Source organism: Topomyia yanbarensis, chromosome 2 (assembly GCF_030247195.1).
Source record: "Topomyia yanbarensis strain Yona2022 chromosome 2, ASM3024719v1, whole genome shotgun sequence".
Classification (NCBI taxonomy): Eukaryota; Metazoa; Arthropoda; class Insecta; order Diptera; family Culicidae; genus Topomyia; species Topomyia yanbarensis.
The window spans coordinates 267,859,843-267,885,833 of record NC_080671.1 but is presented as its reverse complement, the minus strand read 5'-3'; the positions used below and the strand labels follow the sequence as shown (position 1 = coordinate 267,885,833).

Here is a 25,991-nt window from a genome sequence, read left to right as displayed (position 1 = left end):
AGCGTCAATGTGTAGCATTTCGATCACGTGAATGTACCTATAATAATAACATAATTAGGCTGAGCTAAATTTAGTTCGTTTATTTACTCGATATACCTGGAATAAGTGTCCACCACCACCAAGAATTCTCCATGGCCGAAATCTTTATCGGTGAAAAAATCTATTTGCAAGATTTCCCATGGTCCTTGAAGCAACTCTCTAGATGTGAGTGGAAGTGGAGCATTTTTCTTCGATAATCTTAGGCATGTTTCACATTTGTTCAAGTATTGTTGTACTTCCTTGCTCATGCCGGGCCACCAAAAGTGGTTTCGCAAAATTCTTTTCATTGACGAAATTCCCATATGGCCTTCATGGGCAAGCTCCATTGCTTTCGCTCGTAAATTAAACGGTAGTATTTTCCTTGAAAATTATGGCACCCAACACTCGCATATATTTCGCATGACACTCATAGGCTTGTAGATCTGCATGCCATGAACCAGACCGGAGGGATTCTCGAATGTGCTTCTGCTCTTTGTCAATCTCAGCTTCTAATTCTATTTCGTTCCAGTGCATCTTCATATTTCCCACATCAAGGGCGTATAGCAAATGGGTATCGGAGGAATCATCGAATGATTCAGCTGGCTTTCCCTCTATCACCAATCTTGAGAGCGTGTCTGCAATATTCATGTCACCTGGGACACTCTCGACTGTGAAGTCGTATGGTTGTAATCTAAGTGCCCAGGCCTCTGCTCGCGAAACAGTTCTTTTACCAATCCGATGCATACCCCCAAAGATGAATTCATTTGATCTGGCATCCGATCTTATCTTGAAGGTTGTACTCATCAAATAACCAGAGAAACTTTCTACACCCCATACCATGACCAGGGCCTCCTTTTGTGCGTGTGGATACTTATGCTCAGCGGTTGACAATGCCTTTGAAGCACATGCAATGACCCTTGGTTTAGATTCGCTATCAAACTGGACTAAAACCGCACCTAAACCGTGCGGGGATGCATTCACATAGAGCTCAGTTTCATCTGTCTGACTGTAGTACCCTAAGGTTTTTATCTTTTTCCAGGCGTCATATTTCAAGTGGTCGAACTCCAGATCTAATTCATTAGACCAGTAAAATCGTTCCGCTCTCGCTAGCTCTCTCAACCGCCAAGTCTTGTTTGCTCTATGGGGGATAAATCTGTCAATGAAATTGACCAACCCTAGGAAACTCCTGACTTCATCCTGGTTTTCCGGTCTGCGAAATTGTTGTATGGCTTTTATTTTCTCATCCTCGATACTCCAACCACTGGACGACAACTTGAATCCCAAGAACGTAACCTCTTGTTTCTGCAGTGAACATTTACTTTCATTTATCATAACGTTGTGATCCTCCAGACGCTTCATAACCTCTGCTAGATTTTCATCGTGCTCCTCTTTTGTTCGACCAAATACTAGTACGTCGTCTTGGTAGTTTACAGTACCCTTACATCCTACCAGTATAACAGAATGAATTATTTCTTGAAAGATGTCTGGAGCATTGCATAGGCGGAATGGTAGCCGTCGACATCTGTATAGTGCATCCCCTGCAAAAAAGTTTGTCAAATGCCGACAACGCTCTTCTAGAACGACATGGAAGAATGCATTTTTAAGGTCAATAGTCGAAAACCATTTTGCCCCATGCAATTCCATTAAAATAGCTTCAAATGTAGGCAATTTGAACGGCGTCCTGTAAATTCATTTATTTGGGCCTCTCAAGTCAATAACCAAGCGAATGTCGTGCTTTCCTTTTGGTACCACCAGTAGCGAGGAACAGAAGGATCTATCCATATCCTCCGATACCGGTTCGATGATTCCTGATGACAGGAACTCGTCGAGCTTCTTTTGTGCCAGTCTTTTGAATCCAGCCGGGATGTGTGTGTACACATTTCTAGCTGGGGGCATATCTTTATTGTAATGCAGTAGAACAGGCGGAACGTTGAATTTCGGAAATTCCCCTGGGACTGAAGCACTCACAGCGCTTACTATTGCAAGCTCGCATTGCCAGATGTTACCGTATCCGCTAATCGGCACTCGAAGCCCAACGTCTAACAGGCTATACCGTGCTGCCGTGTTGAAGCTCGACCGAGCCTCTTCAACAACGTAAAATTTTTCTACGAGAACAGGTCTCTCTTTTGAAACGTACAGTTTTGCCTGAAACGTTGCTATAACTTTGATTGCTCCCGGTGAAGCATATGCACGTAAGGTTCTATCGGATATGTCACACACGTCATGCAGCTTGTTCACGGTGAGCTTATTCTTAAGCATTTTGTTCCATATTGTCTTGGCGATAGTATTTACTTGAGCCCCGGAATCAATAAGGAATATAACTCGTGTTCCAGCTACCATACCGACAACATATGCATCTTCCTCCGTCAGTGGGTCAAAAGTGCATATCTGTTTGTCGACAACATCGTAACTATATTCGGTTACGACCTGGAAACGTAAAGATAATCAATTTTATGTCATGGAATGCCCTGCATGTAGGTCACCTTATCTCACATTTGACAACGAAGAATGAATGTCTAATATTCTGGAAAACGATTAGTGCCCTGCAAACGCGACGTACTAAACTCTTGCGAAATTGCCGTGGAACTAGAGGCAATGTGATATTTAAGCATATTCAAGATTTCAACAAATGCCAACTTCAGCTAGACGAAAAAAAATCGCATTCATCGGAGGATAATTAATAATTCCCACACATCGAACATGTAGAGTAAAACCATCTGCAAACCCCATATGGAAATTTTCTGTATTAGATTGAATAGAAGGGTTTTCATTGTTGCAATGATTTACATATTCTGGCGTTTTATTTATTAAAATTCAAACACGTAGTATAAAACCAATTCATTCTTATAAGTGAGATAAGATGCCTTCATTATTTGTTATTCAGGTTCTGTGATGTCTTGTACCTTTTCCTCGTTGTCGCCGCTATTTTGTGTGATCGCTGCCAATTTTGGACTTGGTTCTTCGTCATCTGATTCGCCATGTGGGCGCTTTTGGAGAACACCTTGCCGACACAGGGCTGAACAGGTACGAGCTAGGTGACCCCTTCGGTTGCAGTTATGGCATACCTTATCCAGGCTTGGACAATTGGCTGGACCATGATACGCACTTGCACATCGCCAACAGGCGCTTCTAGATGACCCTTAGTAGTGAAATTGTCCACGTTGATAGGCTCCTCTTCCACGTTGATTTCCTCGAAATCTTGGTCCAGATCCCCGCCGAAACTGAATGCGTTCTTGCGATACTGCGGCTATTGTTGCCGTACTTTGACGGTTATGCTTCTGGTACTCGTCCTCGTTGAAAATTTCCATCTCCCGGTCTCGTACCATCGCAATCAAGCTATTCATGTCGCCTTGATTGACCCAGTTACGTTGTGCTAGAACGCGTACACGGGCATCACTTGTTCCTTTCACAATGGTACGCACTATAGCCTCCATTTCCTCCTCGATTCTATAATCACATAGCTTAGCTGCAACTCGCCGTACAAAGGATACGCTTGATTCCCCTTGAAGTTGTACGGTGTTCATCAATTTGCTACGCTGCCCAATGATGTAGGTCCTTGACCCAAAATAACGGTCCAATCGAGCGATCGCATTAGAGAATGGATGGGTACGCTGCTCTGGCATATCTGTGGCGGTTGATGTTCCTTGCATAACTTCCAAAAGCTTCGTCCCGGCTTTTATTTTAAAGATGTCCATCTTTGCTTGCTCATCGGTTGCGCGCACTAGGTTGAACGAGGCCATGACAATCTCCTTCCAATGCTCAAATGCCTTCTTATCAAGGTCAGTTTCACCATCGGATGGCTTACATTCAGAGATGTTCAAGGATCCCAGAGACATGTGATTCATAGTGACCAACAAAGACTCGCTTCCTGACACCCGACGACCGTCCGGTACAAAATTGGTTGTTGTTTGGTCATTTGTCGTAGTGGTTGACTGTGAGTCGAGAATCACCTGGTCTTTTTCGGATCTTAACATATCTAGCTCAGTTTTGAGCGCTATCAACTCCTGCATCAATTTCTTCTTCGAAATCTTATTTTTCGACTTCGACATTCGACCTGTAATTATAAATATTTTCCATTACTAACTCGGTAAGCCGATACATTCAGAAAACTGCCTCGACTACAGTTATGTATTACATTCTCTGCATGACAATATTTTTTTGGATACAGCCTCGTCTACAGTTCCGTTTAGATTTCACAGTACTCTGGCACTCTGCCTCGGCTATCAGAGGTCAAGTTGTTTCTCCGGATACTGCCTCGACCACAGTTCCGTTTACTTAGCTAAAACAGCGAAACTTACCTATTGGGAGTACCATTTGCGCCATTGTCGTGATTTTCCATCGATTCTTCGGGAGCCAAAACGAACCGATTATCTTCCATGGCTGCTAGTTGGGAGTTGAAGGTTGAAAGATAGCGTGGGGATGGGGGCACTCGACCCGCTGCTGCTACTTGCTGAGGCGATCCGTTCGCCAAGCCGTCCTAAAAGCGAATGGGGAGAAACTCGGCCCGCTGCTACAGCTGCTTCCTGAGGCGATCCGTTCGCCAAGCCGTCCGAAAAGCGAATGGGGAGAAACTCGACCCGCTGCTGCTGCTTCCTGAGGGGATCCGTTCGCCACGCCGTCCGAAATGCGAATGAGCTTCGATTGGAACAGCACCGCTGTTTATACCAATCGATGTGGGGAGAGAACTCGACCCGCTCACTGCACTAGCCACTGGGAGAATAGGGAGAAACTCGACCCGCTGGTACTGCTGCTTCCTAAGGCGATCCGTTCGCCACGCAGTCTGAAATGCGAATGAGCTTCGATTGAAACAGCACCGCTGTTTATACCAATCGATGTGGGGAGAGAACTCGACCCGCTCACTGCACTAGCCACTGGGAGAATGGGGAGAAACTCGACCCGCTGCTGCTGCTGTTTCATCGATACTTTCGCTTCAGCGTCAGTTGCAAGAATGCTGGGTGGCGCAGTTAATTTAAGTGTTTTAAGATCTCCACGTCGGGTGACATTCGACCAATAAGAAATAACTAAAGCGAAAGAAATGGATTACATTGTATGATTGTAGGTGGGAGTCAATTTAACGAAAGTTTAATATTCATCTTCATAAAGTTGTTTTTTATTTCTTTTATCTTATTCTCTACACCTAGGTATGAGGAGAGTTGAAACAAAGAGAACACTGTTACAAAAATCAATATATTGCTGCTTTGTTATTTATTTGTACCAGTTATTCTGATGTAATTTGATAAAGCCAGAAGTAAGAAATTTATAAATAAACAATTATCGAATTTCAGTTTTTGTCGATTTATCTAACAGAAACAAAATATTGTTTCAACCCTCCTCGGTCTCCCCTACACTATAATTAAGGAAATTTATGGCTATCTCTGAAAAATATTTGGCTTAACTGGGTAATATGAATGTTCGACGATGAAAATTTTGAAAAGAGACAATTCACGTGCGATAATAATAGTTATAATTAAACTCTTCGTATATCTATTGAATTTTGAATGAAACATATGCTCAAATATATCTTTTTTGTGACGATATTACTGAAATTGCACATTCGTTGTGTTGGTATGAACTTTCATGAAAAATAACTGATCAAAGACCAAAAATATCCACGAATTAGATCCGAGAAAAGAAGTCTCCCAAAGTCCCCACTCTCGATGGGGAATGCAAGTACAATGTGTTTTCGTCGTCCATATCCGCTCTATACTGACTACACTTCAATTGATGTTTCAATGGCAGTCACAATTAGTAGAGAGGCCTTGGATAATTCAGTTTTTCATATTGTACCAGTAAATTAGCGAGGATTACAATCAGAGTTTATGCATTGGACAGAGAGTTAATCTGACTACATTTTGCCATCCTGATAGTTTGAATCATTTCTTTTGCACAGTATTGGTTTGTATAGGACTTATTAATCTATATTTCCTGAAAAAGAATTCCGAACGTAACTATATGCAAGTTATAAGGATGACTAGAAAGAGATTGCATTATAATCACCTGAATGTAAGCATTTAAAGTTATCGACATAGCCTAAACACTTCACACTACTTATTTTAATGCAAATGAAGACTTTGAAATATCTACTTGTCTTATTCACGAATCGCATTCTCGCTCTGTCGCTCTCTGTGGAAGGGGCTTGAAACACATGTGACCTTGCCTCACTTTACTATATTCAATAGCGCGTTAAAATACTGGACCAGCAAATTCTACTCTGCACAACAAAAAAATTCGGGAATATGTGACCAAAAAGTAAAATTTGAATTCCAAAGCAAATTGAACGTTCCATGTTCCTGATAACTAATTATGGTCCATCAATAAAGTAGAAACACCAGATAATCTTAAAACGACGTCAAGTAAAGTCAAGTAAAGAAGCATGAAAACGAAAAGACTAAAACAAAAAAATGGAAGCTCTAGAAAGTCCATTGTATATTAATTAGCTTTTTCTCAAAAGATTGGATTTTTAAAAACATTTCATAACTTTGGTAATGGTTCTCAAATTCGTACAATCCGGTTTATTCATTTTCTATATTCAAAAATATTTTTTAACTTTAAATATATGATAATTGAATTTTAATTAGTAGTTTCATTCAGCATATTTTTATTCGTTTTGTTGATCTGCGTTCATTTTATCTATTTCATTCGCATCATTCTTTGGATTCACTCCCAGCTTATCATTTTAATAATCTATTTTTTCAGTTTTATTCACTTCATACAAATAATTTATTTGACACAATATATTTTTTGTTATTAATTTTCTATTAATTTAACCTTTTAACATCGTTTAATTTTTCGTTTAAATCAATGCATTTTTTCTACTCATTTTCTTCTTTTTATCAATTCAGTTTATTTTGTTTATTTGATTCGTTTGTTTTATTTATTCATTTAATTTATCATTTATTTTATTCATTTTATGCATTTTATTCATTCCATTCATTGTATTCATTTGATCCATTTCATTAATTCGATTCATTGTATTCACTGCATTCATTAAATTAAATTGATTCATTTGATTCATTTGTTTCATTTAATTCATTAGATTCATTAGATTCATAAGATTCAGGCAGTCACAATTAGTAGAGAGGCCTTGGATAATTCAGTTTTTCATATTGTACCAGTAAATTAGCGAGGATTACAATCAGAGTTTATGCATTGGACAGAGAGTTAATCTGACTACATTTTGCCATCCTGATAGTTTGAATCATTTCTTTTGCACAGTATTGGTTTATATAGGACTTATTAATCTATATTTCCTGAAAAAGAATTCCGAACGTAACTATATGCAAGTTATAAGGATGACTAGAAAGAGATTGCATTATAATCACCTGAATGTAAGAATTTTAAGTTATCGACATAGCCTAGACACTTCACACTACTTATTTTAATGCAAATGAAGACTTTGAAATATCTACTTGTCTTATTCACGAATCGCATTCTCCCTCTGTCGCTCTCTGTGGAAGGGGCTTGAAACACATGTGACCTTGCCTCACTTTACTATATTCAATAGCGAGTTAAAATACTGGACCAGCAAATTCTACTCTGCACAACAAAAAAATTCGGGAATATGTGACCAAAAAGTAAAATTTGAATTCCAAAGCAAATTGAAAGTTCCATGTTCCTGATAACTAATTAGGGTCCATCAATAAAGTAGAAACACCAGATAATCTTAAAACGACGTCAAGTAAAGTCAAGTAAAGAAGCATGAAAACGAAAAGACTAAAACAAAAAAATGGAAGCTCTAGAAAGTCCATTGTATATTAATTAGCTTTTTCTCAAAAGATTGGATTTTTAAAAACATTTCATAACTTTGGTAATGGTTCTCAAATTCGTACAATCCGGTTTATTCATTTTCTATATTCAAAAATATTTTTTAACTTTAAATATATGATAATTGAATTTTAATTAGTAGTTTCATTCAGCATATTTTTATTCGTTTTGTTGATCTGCGTTCATTTTATCTATTTCATTCGCATCATTCTTTGGATTCACTCCCAGCTTATCATTTTAATAATCTATTTTTTCAGTTTTATTCATTTCATACAAATAATTTATTTGACACAATATATTTTTTGTTATTAATTTTCTATTAATTTAACCTTTTAACATCGTTTAATTTTTCGTTTAAATCAATGCATTTTTTCTACTCATTTTCTTCTTTTTATCAATTTCAGTTTATTTTGTTTATTTGATTCGTTTGTTTTATTTATTCATTTAATTTATCATTTATTTTATTCATTTTATGCATTTTATTCATTCCATTCATTGTATTCATTTGATCCATTTCATTATTTCGATCCATTGTATTCACTGCATTCATTAAATTAAATTGATTCATTTAATTCATTTGATTCATTTGTTTCATTTGATTCATTAGATTCATTAGATTCATTAGATTCATTAGATTCATTAGATTCATTAGATTCATTAGATTCATTAGATTCATTAGATTCATTAGATTCATTAGATTCATTAGATTCATTAGATTCATTTGATTCATTTGATTCATTTGATTCGTTTGATTCATTTGATTCATTTGATTCATTTGATTCATTTGATTCTTTTGATTCATGTGATTCATTGATTCATTTGATTCGTATGATTCAAATGATTCTTATGATTCATATGATTCATATGATTCATTTGATTCATATGATTCATATGATTCATATGATTCATATGATTCATATGATTCATATGATTCATATGATTCATATGATTCATATGATTCATATGATTCATATGATTCATATGATTCATATGATTCATATGATTCATATGATTCATATGATTCATATGATTCATATGATTCATATGATTCATATGATTCATATGATTCATATGATTCATATGATTCATATGATTCATATGATTCATATGATTCATATGATTCATATGATTCATATGATTCATATGATTCATATGATTCATATGATTCATATGATTCATATGATTCATATGATTCATATGATTCATATGATTCATATGATTCATATGATTCATATGATTCATATGATTCATATGATTCATATGATTCATATGATTCATATGATTCATATGATTCATATGATTCATATGATTCATATGATTCATTTGATTCATATGATTCATATGATTCATATGATTCATATGATTCATATGATTCATATGATTCATATGATTCATATGATTCATATGATTCATATGATTCATATGATTCATATGATTCGTATGATTCATATGATTCATATGATTCATATGATTCATATGATTCATATGATTCATATGATTCATGATTCATATGATTCATTTGATTCATTTGATTCAAATTTTCATTTAATGAGCTAATGTAATTTGATTCGTGTATTTTATGATTTTGATTTACATCAATCCTTCTACTCATTTTATGAATTTGAACACCTTTTTATTTTATTTTTTACATTGTTTTTTTTATTTCGTTCGTTTTAATGATTTTCTATAATTTATTCAGTTTATTTCGAATTTTATTCCTGCAGGACTAGAAAGTGTTTTCATCTCACCTCTAGTTGGGTGTCTACTTCGCATGAATTCGGCAGACTAGTAAATGATCTAATAGTGATATGTGTAAGAAATGTCTCTTCTGACTGCTAGGTGGATTAAATCAGTTTATGCTTTGACATCAGATTTTTACGATTTTTAATGATTAAGCTAAAAAATTACTCCAGTTCGTTTTTATTCATATTCAAGATTTCAACAAATGCCAACTTCAGCTAGACGAAAAAAAATCGCATTCATCGGAGGATAATTAATAATTCCCACACATCGAACATGTAGAGTAAAACCATCTGCAAACCCCATATGGAAATTTTCTGTATTAGATTGAATAGAAGGGTTTTCATTGTTGCAATGATTTACATATTCTGGCGTTTTATTTATTAAAATTCAAACACGTAGTATAAAACCAATTCATTCTTATAAGTGAGATAAGATGCCTTCATTATTTGTTATTCAGGTTCTGTGATGTCTTGTACCTTTTCCTCGTTGTCGCCGCTATTTTGTGTGATTTTTTTTTTATAAAATGCGTTTATTTGTCAATTCTTGATTAGTTTCAAAGTTTTAACTTAACAGTACAAATTTTCAGCATTGGGTTTGAAATTAAAAGTTCAAATTATCTACATCTACCCTATTTCCTTGATTTTTTTCAATGAACAAAATGTAACAATACAACAGTTTCAGTATCATTGTTTTCTCAATTCGCTCTAGCGAATGCCTTAGCAGTTCATCATATGGGATGCGCCGCGCTCCAGTCAGTATCCGTAGCTTTTGCTGAAACAGTGTGTAGGCATCACGCACTCGTATGCATTGAAAGTATCTGTGTTGTATGGTTTCGACTGGCTCTGCACAGTGAATACAGTTTTCTTCATCTGCTCGTCTCATGGTGTGTAGTAAACGCCTGTGCGGTACTTTTTGGATTACCCACATATATAAGATACTGCGCTGATCAGGCAGTAGCCCACGGGAGGATATATTCCTCCATATTCGTCTCCAATTTGCCCCGGGGCTGGCAACTACAACTTTAGCTCTGTTGGTACGTTCAATATATAACCGACTAATTTGATCGGCGGAGGGGTGTTGGCGAATTTGGAAGGGAAGGGTTGTAATATTGTCCATTATAATTTTTAGGCAAGGAAGAGAAGTTGCTTGAGGCGGATTCGCTTGGTTAAGGTAGGAATTATAGAAGGGAAGGGATTCGATCTCGTGTAGGTGGCGATTGATTAGCAGTGCTTTGCATTTTATCGCCGGTAGCTGCAGGTTTAAGCCGCCGTCATCCTTACTACGCGCCAGTTGTTGCATCGGTACCGTCGCACAAAAGCCGCGAAATAGATAAGAGCGCATGGTAGCAGTTAGCTTAGCCACGTGCGCTGTTTTTGGATGAAGGTTGGCTGCCATGTACCACATTTTGGATGATATGAAAGTATTCAACAGCGTTACTTTTTGGTGTAAAACCAAACGACGCAACGAGTGAATCCAGACTAGTCGAGCAAAATTTGTCACGAGAATGTCCCGGTTTAAGGACACCATTAATGGGACTGAGTTCGCAAAAATCACACCGAGTATTTTTATGCTGCTTTCCGTACGAAGCCATGGCACTGTTATGGGATTCGTTGTCAGACCCACGTCAATTGCCGTTGCTTTTGCTTCATTCAGACGGGCTCCTGAGACTTGTTCGAACCGCCTGAATAAAGCCCGCATTTCATTCAGCTGCTCTGCGTTGCTGACGATGACACTGATGTCGTCCGCGTATGCGACGATCAGGTCTCCTCCACACACCTGTTCTAATCGTTTTAGTAGCGGGTGATGTTGAATAATAAACAGATGCATAGCTAATGGGTCACCTTGACGGACCGATCGCTGTATAGGGAAGGGTGCGGAGAGGTGTCCGTTTATTAGCAGTCGAGACGAAGACGCTGCTGCTATATGAGAAAGCAACCCAACCAGAGCCGTGTTGAATCCCAGCGCGCGCATGGTGTGGAACAGAAAATGGTGACTTACCCTATCGAATGCATGATCGAGGTCGAACGACACCAGTTTGCCTCTCCGCTTGTTTGTTTTCAGCTGAGCAATTCTATCTTTAAGTGCCAGGGTGGCATGAAAGATGTTCCTGGTAGAGTTTGAGCACTTTTGCGAGTCAGTCAACAGATTGTGAGATCGAAGAACATTTTCGAGTCGTTGCTTCAGGATTCGAGAGAGTATTTTGTAGTCGCAGTTGATTAAGCTTATCGGCCTGTATGCACGCGCAGTATCCCCTGAACCGCGTTTCTTCACCAATACGATCACCCCATCAACGAACTGTGCCGGAAAATTGGATCGAATAGCCTCATTCATGATTAGGTTTAGCTCACGATAGCTGACGTTAAATGTACGCAGATAAAATTCTTTCGGCAGTCCATCAGGACCAGGTGATTTTTTGGATGCACTGGTATGGATGGCAGACAAGATTTCAGCCGTCGTTATTTCGTCCATAGTGGCTTTGTTAGTAGCGTCATTTTCTGGGATGATTCTTTCGCACTGGAAGGGGCCGTCGTCTTCTTGTTGTTCCACTTCGCCACGCGCATACAGGCCGGTGAAGTATTCGACCATGTGATTCTGTATGGTGACCGAGTCATCAATGATTTCGTCTCTCTCGTTTCGTAGTCGCTCGATGGTTGTTCTTCGCCTCTCTCGCTCTCCCAGCTGGTAGGTTGAGATCGGCTTACCCGCCACGTACGTCTCGTTGATTCTGACGAACATCTCAGAGAAGCGCCGCTGGTGTGAAAGCATTTCTGCCTTCAGTCGATTGATGGTGGTCAGCATTGACTGGTTGCTATGGTAGCTGTCGTATGCCTGGCGCAGTAAACCGTAAAGTCGCTGCTGCTCGCGATAGAAATTATCAAACGCAATTTTCGATTTCCATCGGAAGAAAGATTTTATTTTAGGTTTTGCACACGACAGCCACCATTCCATCCATGACGGAAAATTTCGACGCTGGCGAGTCCAATACTGCCACTGTATTTGAAGCTCGTCGATGTTTTCGTCGGTCAGGAGATGAGGACGGAGGGACCAGAAACCACGACCATGTGTTCTGTCGGGAAGAGGAAGGCAAATTCTCATAGTGACGGCTTTGTGATCCGAGAAACAGCAGACATGGGCCGCAGTCGTTCTCAGCTGATCTCGAAGGTCTGCGTTCACGTATAGGCGATCGAGTCGGGAGGAAGAGTTGTGCGTGATGTGTGTGTATTCGATCTCGCGTGGTCGGAGCTGCTGCCATACATCATGAAGATGCAGCTGTTGAACGGTGGCTTGTAGAGCAGGACTAGAGTTGCTCCCCATTGCGTCGCATGCTCGTAACACGCAGTTAAAATCGCCTCCTAGAATGGTGTGTGCGGTGTGGTGACGAAGATAGTAAGCGATCGTTGTGTTGAAAAACTGCTCTCGCTCGGCACGTTGAGCAGATCCCGACGGGGCATACACGTTACACAGCGTGATGTTGTTTACACGTAAGGCGAGTAATCTCCCATCCAGGCTCTTTTCTACGTGCGAGAATTTAATGTGTTCTTTAAGAGCAATTGCCGTTCCTATCCTCGCATGATAGACGTTGCAGATAACGTTGTAGCCAGGTAAGGTTTGCTGTTCGTTTTCAACCTCCTGTAGGAATATGATGTCAAGATCCATCGAACGAGCGAAAGTGCGAAGGGCATTTAGTTTGGTTGTATTGGTGATCGTGTTGATGTTAATAGTTCCAATATTGCAGCTGATGTAGTCCCCCATTGCTTACATCTCTTCATCGGAAATCTGGACGCGTCCGTGTTCGGTTGTGGTGAGGTCTTCGTCACCATGCCGCATCTTTTTCCCCGGCGGTAGCCTTCGTGAGCGTCGGCTAGCAGCTGAAGCTTGAGATGCTTGTGAGCTGTCTGTGTCGTTGCCATCAGTTTTGTGTTGTAGGCCGACGATGCCGAGTGGGTTTACGGTCGACGGTTGGTTGGCTGTGGACGCAGCCGAAGTTTTCTGTTGAGTCGCTACTGGCGCGGCGGGGGGATCCATTATATTTTTCTGCTGGGTAACTATAGACCGTGTCTCGATAGGTTCACGCGGTTGTACAAGTGGACCCGAGTCTCGTGCCAAGGGCTTCGACCCCGACGGTAGTTGTGTGTCGGCCAGCTTCGGCTTGTTCGGTTTTGCCGGTCCTTTTTGTTGGACTGACATTTTCGTGACATTTGCATACGATCGGTCGGCTGTCAATTTCTGCACGAGCAGTTTTTTGTTTTGCACACATGGGATGCCAATATGTGCAAATTCGCGGCAGTGAAGGCAGGTTTGCCGCTGCCCCTTGTAACCATCCGCGGTATCCTCCCCCTGGATCGTCACGAGTGAAGGGATGTTCTTCCTCACCACCATCCGAGCAACACGAACACCAGTCTTCACGCCTTCGAAGGCACCGTAGCGATTATCCCACAGGAGGTCACGAACGTTGAGAACCTCACCATACTCGGCGAGGAAGACAGCGATTTGTTCACTGGTGATGTCTTCGGGAAGGTCGAATATTTGCACCTCCACAGCTCCGTCCTCCATGGTTATCCGCAGTTTGTACGATTTGCCATCGAAAACGAACTCGTGTTTGCTATCGTGTTCTTCCACGATTTTCTCAGCCAGGGTAAGGCTGTTGACCTTTACGAAGGTACATCCCAGTCTCCTGCTTGGCTGGATCTGAAGCACGTTTTCGCGCGTGAGACCGAGTTCTTTCCCAATGAACTTTAGGATTACATCATGGGAAAGGTGTTTTGGGAACTGTGAATAGTCCACGCGAAATGTATTTTCCCGCATCACAGAGAAACACACTCGCGTCGATTGCAAAAGCACTGTGCTTAGAAGCACCAATGAGAGTAGAAAAATAAACCGTATAGTATAGTTCGTGAGCAAACTTTCGATATTAACGCGTTCGAGATGTATCGACCGATCAGCACGGAAGCTTGCTGGTAACTGTGTGATCGCTGCCAGTTTTGGTCTTGGTTCTTCGTCATCTGATTCGCCATGTGGGCGCTTTTGGAGAACACCTTGCCGAGACAGGGCTGAACAGGTACGAGCTAGATGACCCCTTCGGTTGCAGTTATGGCATACCTTATCCAGGCTTGGACAATTGGCTGGACCATGATACGCACTTGCACATCGCCAACAGGCGCTTCTAGATGACCCTTAGTAGTGAAATTGTCCACGTTGATAGGCTCCTCTTCCACGTTGATTTCTTAGAAATCTTGGTCCAGATCCCCGCCGAAACTGAATGCGTTCTTGCGATACTGCGGCTATTGTTGCCGTACTTTGACGGTTATGCTTCTGGTACTCGTCCTCGTTGAAAATTTCCATCTCCCGGTCTCGTACCATCGCAATCAAGCTATTCATGTCGCCTTGATTGACCCAGTTACGTTGTGCTAGAACGCGTACACGGGCATCACTTGTTCCTTTCACAATGGTACGCACTATAGCCTCCATTTCCTCCTCGATTCTATAATCACATAGCTTAGCTGCAACTCGCCGTACAAAGGATACGCTTGATTCCCCTTGAAGTTGTACGGTGTTCATCAATTTGCTACGCTGCCCAATGATGTAGGTCCTTGACCCAAAATAACGGTCCAATCGAGCGATCGCATTAGAGAATGGATGGGTACGCTGCTCTGGCACATCTGTGGCGGTTGATGTTCCTTGCATAACTTCCAAAAGCTTCGTCCCGGCTTTTATTTTAAAGATGTCCATCTTTGCTTGCTCATCGGTTGCGCGCACTAGGTTGAACGAGGCCATGACAATCTCCTTCCAATGCTCAAATGCCTTCTTATCAAGGTCAGTTTCACCATCGGATATCTTACATTCAGGGATGTTCAAGGATCCCAGAGACATGTGATTCATAGTGACCAACAAAGACTCGCTTCCTGACACCCGACGATTGTCCGGTACAAAATTGGTTGTTGTTTGGTCATTTGTCGTAGTGGTTGACTGTGAGTCGAGAATCACCTGGTCTTTTTCGGATCTTAACATATCTAGCTCAGTTTTGAGCGCTATCAACTCCTGCATCAATTTCTTCTTCGAAATCTTATTTTTCGACTTAGGTTTCGACCTGTAATTATAAATATTTTCCATTACTAACTCGGTAAGCCGATACATTTGGCTGTCAGAAACTGCCTCGACTACAGTTATGTATTACATTCTCTGCATGACAATATTTTTTTGGATACAGCCTCATCTACAGTTCCGTTTAGATTTCACAGTACTCTGACACTCTGCCTCGGCTATCAGAGGTCAAGTTGTTTCACCGGATACTGCCTCGACCACAGTTCCGTTTACTTAGCTAAAACAGCGAAACTTACCTATTGGGAGTACACGTGGTTCTAGTACCATCTGCGCCATTGTCGTGATTTTCCATCGATTCTTCGGGAGCCAAAACGAACCGATTATCTTCCATGGCTGCTAGTTGGGAGTTGAAGGTTGAAAGATAGCGTGGGGATGGGGGCACTCGACCCGCTGCTGCTACTTGCTGAGGCGATCCGTTCGCCAAGCCGTCCTAAAAGCGAATGGGGAGAAACTCGACCCGCTGCTACAGCTGCTTCCTGAGGCGATCCGTTCGCCAATCCGTCCGAAAAGCGAATGGGGAGAAACTCGACCCGCTGCTACTGCTGCTTCCTAAGGCGATCCGTTCGCCACGCCATCTGAAATGCGAATGAGCTTCGATTGGAACAGCATCGCTGTTTATACCAATCGATGTGGGGAGAGAACTCGACCCGCTCACTGCACTAGCCACTGGGAGAATGGGGAGAAACTCGACCCGCTGCTGCTGCTGTTTCATCGATACTTTCGCTTCAGCGTCAGTTGCAAGAATGCTGGGTGGCGCAGTTAATTTAAGTGTTTTAAGATCTCCACGTCGGATGACATACGACCAATAAGAAATAACTAAAGCGAAAGAAATGGATTACATTGTATGATTGTAGGTGGGAGTCAATTTAACGAAAGTTTAATATTCATCTGCATAAAGTTGTTTTTTATTTCTTTTATCTTATTCTCTACACCTAGGTATGAGGAGAGTTGAAACAAAGAGAACACTGTTACAAAAATCAATATATTACTGCTTTGTTATTTATTTGTACCAGTTATTCTGATGTAATTTGATAAAGCCAGAAGTAAGAAATTTATAAATAAACAATTATCGAATTTCAGTTTTTGTCGATTTATCTAACAGAAACAAAATATTGTTTCAACCCTCCTCGGTCTCCCCTACACTATAATTAAGGAAATTTATGGCTATCTCTGAAAAATATTTGGCTTAACTGGGTAATATGAATGTTCGACGATGAAAATTTTGAAAAGAGACAATTCACGTGCGATAATAATAGTTATAATTAAACTCTTCGTATATCTATTGAATTTTGAATGAAACATATGCTCAAATATATCTTTTTTGTGACGATATTACTGAAATTGCACATTCGTTGTGTTGGTATGAACTTTCATGAAAAATAACTGATCAAAGACCAAAAATATCCACGAATTAGATCCGAGAAAAGAAGTCTCCCAAAGTCCCCACTCTCGATGGGGAATGCAAGTACAATGTGTTTTCGTCGTCCATATCCGCTCTATACTGACTACACTTCAATTGATGTTTCAATGGCAGTCACAATTAGTAGAGAGGCCTTGGATAATTCAGTTTTTCATATTGTACCAGTAAATTAGCGAGGATTACAATCAGAGTTTATGCATTGGACAGAGAGTTAATCTGACTACATTTTGCCATCCTGATAGTTTGAATCATTTCTTTTGCACAGTATTGGTTTGTATAGGACTTATTAATCTATATTTCCTGAAAAACTCTATATTTCCTGATATTTCCTGATAACTAATTAGGGTCCATCAATAAAGTAGAAACACCAGATAATCTTAAAACGACGTCAAGTAAAGTCAAGTAAAGAAGCATGAAAACGAAAAGACTAAAACAAAAAAATGGAAGCTCTAGAAAGTCCATTGTATATTAATTAGCTTTTTCTCAAAAGATTGGATTTTTAAAAACATTTCATAACTTTGGTAATGGTTCTCAAATTCGTACAATCCGGTTTATTCATTTTCTATATTCAAAAATATTTTTTAACTTTAAATATATGATAATTGAATTTTAATTAGTAGTTTCATTCAGCATATTTTTATTCGTTTTGTTGATCTGCGTTCATTTTATCTATTTCATTCGCATCATTCTTTGGATTCACTCCCAGCTTATCATTTTAATAATCTATTTTTTCAGTTTTATTCATTTCATACAAATAATTTATTTGACACAATATATTTTTTGTTATTAATTTTCTATTAATTTAACCTTTTAACATCGTTTAATTTTTCGTTTAAATCAATGCATTTTTTCTACTCATTTTCTTCTTTTTATCAATTCAGTTTATTTTGTTTATTTGATTCGTTTGTTTTATTTATTCATTTAATTTATCATTTATTTTATTCATTTTATGCATTTTATTCATTCCATTCATTGTATTCATTTGATCCATTTCATTAATTCGATTCATTGTATTCACTGCATTCATTAAATTAAATTGATTCATTTGATTCATTTGTTTCATTTAATTCATTAGAAACATTAGATTCATAAGATTCAGGCAGTCACAATTAGTAGAGAGGCCTTGGATAATTCAGTTTTTCATATTGTACCAGTAAATTAGCGAGGATTACAATCAGAGTTTATGCATTGGACAGAGAGTTAATCTGACTACATTTTGCCATCCTGGTAGTTTGAATCATTTCTTTTGCACAGTATTGGTTTATATAGGACTTATTAATCTATATTTCCTGAAAAAGAATTCCGAACGTAACTATATGCAAGTTATAAGGATGACTAGAAAGAGATTGCATTATAATCACCTGAATGTAAGCATTTTAAGTTATCGACATAGCCTAGACACTTCACACTACTTATTTTAATGCAAATGAAGACTTTGAAATATCTACTTGTCTTATTCACGAATCGCATTCTCCCTCTGTCGCTCTCTGTGGAAGGGGCTTGAAACACATGTGACCTTGCCTCACTTTACTATATTCAATAGCGCGTTAAAATACTGGACCAGCAAATTCTACTCTGCACAACAAAAAAATTCGGGAATATGTGACCAAAAAGTAAAATTTGAATTCCAAAGCAAATTGAACGTTCCATGTTCCTGATAACTAATTAGGGTCCATCAATAAAGTAGAAACACCAGATAATCTTAAAACGACGTCAAGTAAAGTCAAGTAAAGAAGCATGAAAACGAAAAGACTAAAACAAAAAAATGGAAGCTCTAGAAAGTCCATTGTATATTAATTAGCTTTTTCTCAAAAGATTGGATTTTTAAAAACATTTCATAACTTTGGTAATGGTTCTCAAATTCGTACAATCCGGTTCATTCATTTTCTATATTCAAAAATATTTTTTAACTTTAAATATATGATAATTGAATTTTAATTAGTAGTTTCATTCAGCATATTTTTATTCGTTTTGTTGATCTGCGTTCATTTTATCTATTTCATTCGCATCATTCTTTGGATTCACTCCCAGCTTATCATTTTAATAATCTATTTTTTCAGTTTTATTCACTTCATGCAAATAATTTATTTGACACAATATATTTTTTGTTATTAATTTTCTATTAATTTAACCTTTTAACATCGTTTAATTTTTCGTTTAAATCAATGCATTTTTTCTACTCATTTTCTTCTTTTTATCAATTCAGTTTATTTTGTTTATTTGATTCGTTTGTTTTATTTATTCATTTAATTTATCATTTATTTTATTCATTTTATGCATTTTATTCATTCCATTCATTGTATTCATTTGATCCATTTCATTAATTCGATTCATTGTATTCACTGCATTCATTAAATTAAATTGATTTATTTAATTCATTTGATTCATTTGTTTCATTTGATTCATTAGATTCATTAGATTCATTAGATTCATTAGATTCATTAGATTCATTAGATTCATTAGATTCATTAGATTCATTAGATTCATTATATTCATTATATTCATTTGATTCATTTGATTCATTTGATTCATTTGATTCATTTGATTCATTTGATTCATTTGATTCATTTGATTCATTTGATTCATTTGATTCATTTGATTCATTTGATTCATTTGATTCATTTGATTCATTTGATTCATTTGATTCATTTGATTCATTTGATTCATTTGATTCATTTGATTCATTTGATTCATTTGATTCATTTGATTCGTTTGATTCATTTGATTCATTTGATTCATGTGATTCATTTGATTCATTTGATTCATATGATTCAAATGATTCTAATGATTCATATGATTCATATGATTCATATGATTCATATGATTCATATGATTCATATGATTCATTTGATTCATTTGATTCATTTGATTCAAATTGTCATTTAATGAGCTAATGTAATTTGATTTTGATTTACATCAATCCTTCTACTCATTTTATGAATTTGAACACCTTTTTATTTTATTTTTTACATTATTTTATTTTATTTTTTACATTATTTTTTTATTTCGTTCGTTTTAATGATTTTCTATAATTTATTCAGTTTATTTCGAATTTTATTCCTGCAGGACTAGAAAGTGTTTTCATCTCACCTCTAGTTGGGTGTCTACTTCGCATGAATTCGGCAGACCAGTAAATGATCTAATAGTGATATGTGTAAGAAATGTCTCATCTCACTGCTAGGTGGATTAAATCAGTTTCTGCTTTGACATCAGATTTTGACGATTTTTAATGATTAAGCTAAAAAATTACTTCAGTTTGTTTTTCGAAGCAATAAACCTTTTCCACATGGTTTGATGTGATAATGAAAGATGACCATTCACTGTTGAACATCCCTAGTTTTTTCATACAAGCTTTGGTTCTAATCTGAAAACCCTCATCCCAATTTTTTTTCAAAAATTTCCTCACCACGGGTTTCCTGGGACCTCAAAATCCGGGTATCCGGCTTTCGTTTTTTTCTGCTCCTCGAACTATTGTTAAAATGTGTATGTGGTTATCTATTTATTAATTGACATCAAAGTCCGAAATATATTCATTACCTTTTGACGTAGTTTATTACGTATCGACCACCACTGTAAATGTAGATGAAACTCGATTAACAATTTTTAGGTATGGTTTGGGCTGGATTCGCTATGATCATTGTGGCTTCATATACAGCCAATTTAGCAGCATTTCTTGTGTTAGAACGACCCAAGACAAAGCTATCCGGAATAAATGATGCTCGTTTACGCAACACGATGGAAAATTTAACCTGCGCTACTGTTAAAGGTTCTGCTGTGGATATGTACTTTCGAAGACAAGTAGAATTATCCAACATGTACCGAACTATGGAAGCAAACAACTATGCTACTGCTGAACAAGCTATTCACGATGTCAAGCATGGGTATAGAAAATTATAAATTCCTACGTCATATCATTAAAAGTTTTATACATTTTAGTAAATTGATGGCTTTTATATGGGACTCTTCTCGTTTGGAATACGAGGCAGCAAAAGATTGTGAGCTAGTTACAGCAGGAGAGCTCTTCGGCAGAAGTGGCTACGGTATAGGATTACAGAAAGGTTCTCCTTGGACAAATGCCGTAACCCTAGCAATACTTGATTTCCACGAAAGCGGCTTCATGGAATCACTTGACAAAGAATGGATTTTCCACGGGAATATACAACAGTGTGAACAGTTTGAAAAGACTCCAAACACATTGGGTTTGAAAAATATGGCTGGTGTTTTTATTCTCGTTGGCGCTGGTATAGTTGGAGGAATAGGATTAATCATAATTGAAGTAATCTATAAAAAACATCAAATAAAGAAACAACAAAAGATGGAAATTGCGAGACATGCAGCGGATAAGTGGAGAGGAACAATTGAGGTAAGTTTAAAATTTGAGTAAGGCTGAGGGACACTGCATAGTTGACTGACGCTTGCCTTGTATCTGCATACAATTCCCAGCCCCCGTACACAGAGCTATAAAAATTCTAAGTCAACACTGAAAAAATTAGACACGTTAACATCATATGGAAAACATTTGATTTGATTCAATTGTAAAACACATTAAAAGGATGCGTTTACCATTTGAATATCTAATAGATTGTGGACAACCTGATTTTCACGTGGAATTCTTGCAAACATTATGTGAAAATCACATAAACATCATATAAAAAACCATTGACAAAGATTTCAAAATGAATGTAAATATCGATTAGTTTTGTTTATAGATTTAATGGGTAGAAGAATCGGCGAAATCAATTGTTTTACATATGGATATGCACTATATGTTATTCACATGAATGTTATGTGGAAAGTACATACTATGCGACTCAACAGCATGGCAACCAAAATTCAATGATAAAACATATCGTATTCATGTGAAAGTAGTATGAATATAATTTGAAATAGCACCACGGTGTGTCTAAAACCATTATTAACAAAAAATGACCATAAATTTGGCATACGGCGTTCGAAAGATACAGTATCCAAGCATCTTCTCAGGGAATTTCAAAATGATCCATCGAGAGATTCGAGAGATATGGTGATTTGAAGTTTTATGACACGTTTCATAAGGCTACCAGCAAATACCCACGGATTTGGTCTTATCTTCATAAACAAAAAAAAATTGTCTACTTATTTGGTACTTGGCATTGAAAAGATATAGTAAACAAGTGTATCCGCTGAAAGTTTGAAAATATTTCATTGACGGAATCGAAAGTTATAACGATTTGAATGCGGTATGCGGTCATAGATGAGTTTTCTATGAGATATCAAGCATGAAGCCATGTTTGTCCATTGACTAGTTAGATCGTTTATACGTGTCGCGGTTTTAAAAGGAAAACCTTACCATTTAATTACATAAATTTAATGTACAAAAGGTGTTATTTATATAGCGCACTGAAAAATATGAAAATAGGGTTATCTATCTAACGTTAACTATAACGTGTAAATTAAAAAAAAATGAATAAAAGCTTGAATGTTTACTTATAAAGGCCATATCTCAGTGTTCTGTTGACCGATTCTAATTATTTTTTCATTATTCAACAGGTAGACGTTTCATCAATAATTTTATTTGAGAAGAATATAAAAGAGGGTTGCCTACCTCAAACAATAGACAACATATTTGTTATCATTACTTAGTTTATATTGTTATATTAAAAACGATGACCTATCGATTTCTATACATTGGTTTATGCAACGAACGTAAACTACAAATTATGGAAAAATAAAATCATAAATTCAATATTCAAAAATGTGAAGGTATTTTCAGATTCAGATCAATTTATGTTATGGTACGGTTTTTGTTGGAAATTTTGTACATTCGTGATTCGCTGGTTGGGTTGACAGATGTCAAAAACTGGTCAAGGGGAACGTTATCAATACAAATGCATCTGTTCACGTCACTAACTATTGTCAGTTTTATTGTCTAAATGAATTTAACAAAAGAATTTGACATTCAGATGCTTTTTAGTTCGACAATGGACAAACTAGCAAAGGTCCAACTAAAAAGCGGCCCCTGTTAAAAATTGTTCAACCAGCGAATCACGACTGTGTTAGTTTCAACATTTCATATATCCACAATTTGTAGTATACAGCAATTGCAGTCAACTAGTGAATGAAAATGGACGGGTTGTTATTTTTAACACAAAAATATTCACTACATAATAATAGTACATATAGTTGAGATCAATTATATTGTCTATTATTTGAGGTAGACAACTCTTTTTTATATTCTTCTGAAAGAAAATTGTTGATAAAAAATCTACCAGTTAAGTAATGAAAACAATTAGAGTCAGTAAACAAACTCCTGAGATATGGCCTTGTTAAGTAAACATTCCAACATTTATTCAATTTTTTTTAATTTACACGTTATAGTTATCGTTAGGTAGATAACCCTATTTTCATATTTTTTCAGCGCACCATATAAATAACACCGTTTGTACATTATATTTGTGTATTTAAATGGTACGTTTTTTCTTTAAAACAGTGAAACGTATAAACGATCTAAATAGTTAATGGATAAACATGGCTTCATGCTTGAAATCTGGCAGAAAACCCATCTACGACCGCATACCGCATTCAAATCGTTATAACTTTCCGTTTCGCCAATGGAATATTCTCAAACTTGCAGAGGATATACTTGATTACCATATCTTTCGAATGCCAAATACCAAATAAGTAGACAAATATTTTTTTTGTTAATAAAGATAGGACCAATCCCGTGGGTGTTTGCTGGTAGCCTTATGAAACATGTCATAAAACTTCAAATCGCCTCTCTCGAATCTCTCGATGGATCATTTTGAAATTCTCTGAGGACATGCTTGCATACTGTATCTATAGAATGCCGTATGCCAAATTTATGGTATTTTTTGTTAATAATGGTTTCAGACACACCGTGAGCACATGAACTGCGTTTTAATAGATTTTCATGTGAAATTCGAAGAGAATCCTTAGGTTTGCTTTTCAACATGCTAGTAAACTTGAAAATGATGTTAAATTTCCTTTGGTTTTATAGTGTGAATTTTATCAGTGAATGGCATGCAAATGTTGCCAGGGAAGAAATCTATTTGAACCGAACAAAAAAGGTGAGACTGATTTGATATTTAATGTATGTATTTTCAGAAACGAAAAACGTTGCGCGCATCCCTGGCCATGCAGCGACAGTATAATGTGGGACTAAATTCTGTATCTAAATCAATCAGCCAGGTTGAAGACAAAAATCGGTACACGAAACTAACCCTATTACCACGTGCGGCGGAGAGAGCGTGGCCAGGTGACCATGAGGTAACACGGAACCGAAGAAACAACGATCTTACATTTAAGTCATCGCCGAGATATATGCCAACATACGCAACGGATGTCTCCCATCTTGTAGTTTAGAAAGGAAAATTATACAAATTGTAGGTTGAATAAATTGGTAGATTAGATAAAAATCCGCAGCAGAGAAGAGCGGTGCGTTGATACGGATTTTGTAGTTTGGAGTATGAGTCACATGACATTGCTCGTTTCTGACATCTAAAAACAAAGAAAAAAAATTAATTCAGCTAACAAATTGACAAGTAGTTCACAATGTATCTATCTATAAACATAAGTAGGGTTCGTTGCGATTGCGGTAATTACCGGTAATTACGGAATTTACCGCACCCGCACCGCAAAAACTGCGGTGCGGTGAGATACTTTTTCCAACGGATGCGGTGCAGGAAATGAGCTTTTACTGCGCGGTATTACCGCAACCGCACTTCAAAGAATAATTGATAAAGGCTACAGTCTGCATTAAAAAATGAATTAAAACTATAACTTTTACCATTTGAGAAGGACGCAACTAGATTTACGAGTTTTACTTATCACCTTACAATAGAGAAACATAATAAACAATTAATTGCTCCAATTTCCATGGACTTGACAATGATTTGAAAAGAAACCCGAATATATCTGTATTCGATCTATCGCTACTTGATTTTTTTACATTTTGGTTATTCTAATATGATAAAATATTTTTAATCCACCTAACAGTGTGATGAGACATTTCTTATAACTCTTATCACTCTCTTCGGATATTATATTGAGAACATTTAGAACTTGATGCTTCGCGATGTTTTTGATAACACATACTACATGGGATAGTGGCAGGACTCCGAGAATCGCTCAAATCAGCATAGGACAACATCAGTGCTAGAAATCTCAAACCAAATCAATGGGAAAGCGAAAAAATGGCCCATAAAATAGACATACAAACGAATTATTGCCAATGCTCTGTTAATAAAATATCTAAATTCCTCAATCAATGCATTGTGGTGGGAAAACTAAATTTTCCTAAAGGGGTTATATGTTGTACTGAGCCAAAAAAATCGAAATATTTTTTTGAATCGATTTGAACTAAGAAATCAACGCTTTTTCTTGAAAAAAACGATACTAGCTGTGACACCATTCAAAGAAAATCAACAGTGAATATTTCCAGACTTGGTTTTATTTCCTATTTAAGAACTATTGTGTTTTTACATCCTACATGATTCAGTGAGCGAAACCCAAAAAATCATAAAGTATTTGAAATTATTAAATTAAAATTTGTTTTTGTTATTTACATTGACAAAATGATAGTATCGCCCTTTGGCGATTATTTACTTTTTCGGTCCCACCTATCAGCATTGAAGTATCGCCCTTAAGTTTTTTACAATAACTACCGTATTACACCACCGGGTTTTTTCAATAGCGATGATTGTTACTATTTATAGCTGGTATCAGCTTGATAATCCTAAAAAATACGAAAAAAACAGTGTCGCCTCTAAACTGCTAGCAAAAAAAAAGTATCGCCCTGTTTGTTTGCATGGAGCGTGGAGGGCGAAACTTTAAATAAACAAACAAAAATACAGTGTCGCCCGTTGTATTTTTTGCTGTAGTTTAAGAAAGCAATATCGTAGAATCCAAATTTTTAGGTTAATCTGTTGCTTTTTAAGCCCTCATT

General features: G+C 37.3%; 1 protein-coding gene across 6 annotated transcripts in view; it reads left to right on the top strand.

Moving 5' to 3' along the window:
• The window catches only part of LOC131683143 (glutamate [NMDA] receptor subunit 1), a 1,648,542-nt gene extending 1,623,568 nt beyond the window's left edge, over window positions 1–24,974 (top strand). For 3 of the 6 annotated variants that reach the window (XM_058964974.1, XM_058964971.1, XM_058964976.1), the window contains 3 exons: window positions 20,655–20,928; window positions 20,984–21,410; window positions 24,152–24,972. In XM_058964974.1, the coding sequence (XP_058820957.1) occupies window positions 20,655–20,928; window positions 20,984–21,410; window positions 24,152–24,409 (959 nt within the window). In that variant the 3' untranslated portion in view covers window positions 24,410–24,972. Of the gene's footprint in view, window positions 1–20,654; window positions 20,929–20,983; window positions 21,411–24,151 lie in introns of all 6 variants that reach the window. The other 3 variants (XM_058964972.1, XM_058964973.1, XM_058964975.1) reach the window with 2 other exon arrangements.
• Window positions 24,975–25,991: the final 1,017 nt, after the last annotated feature.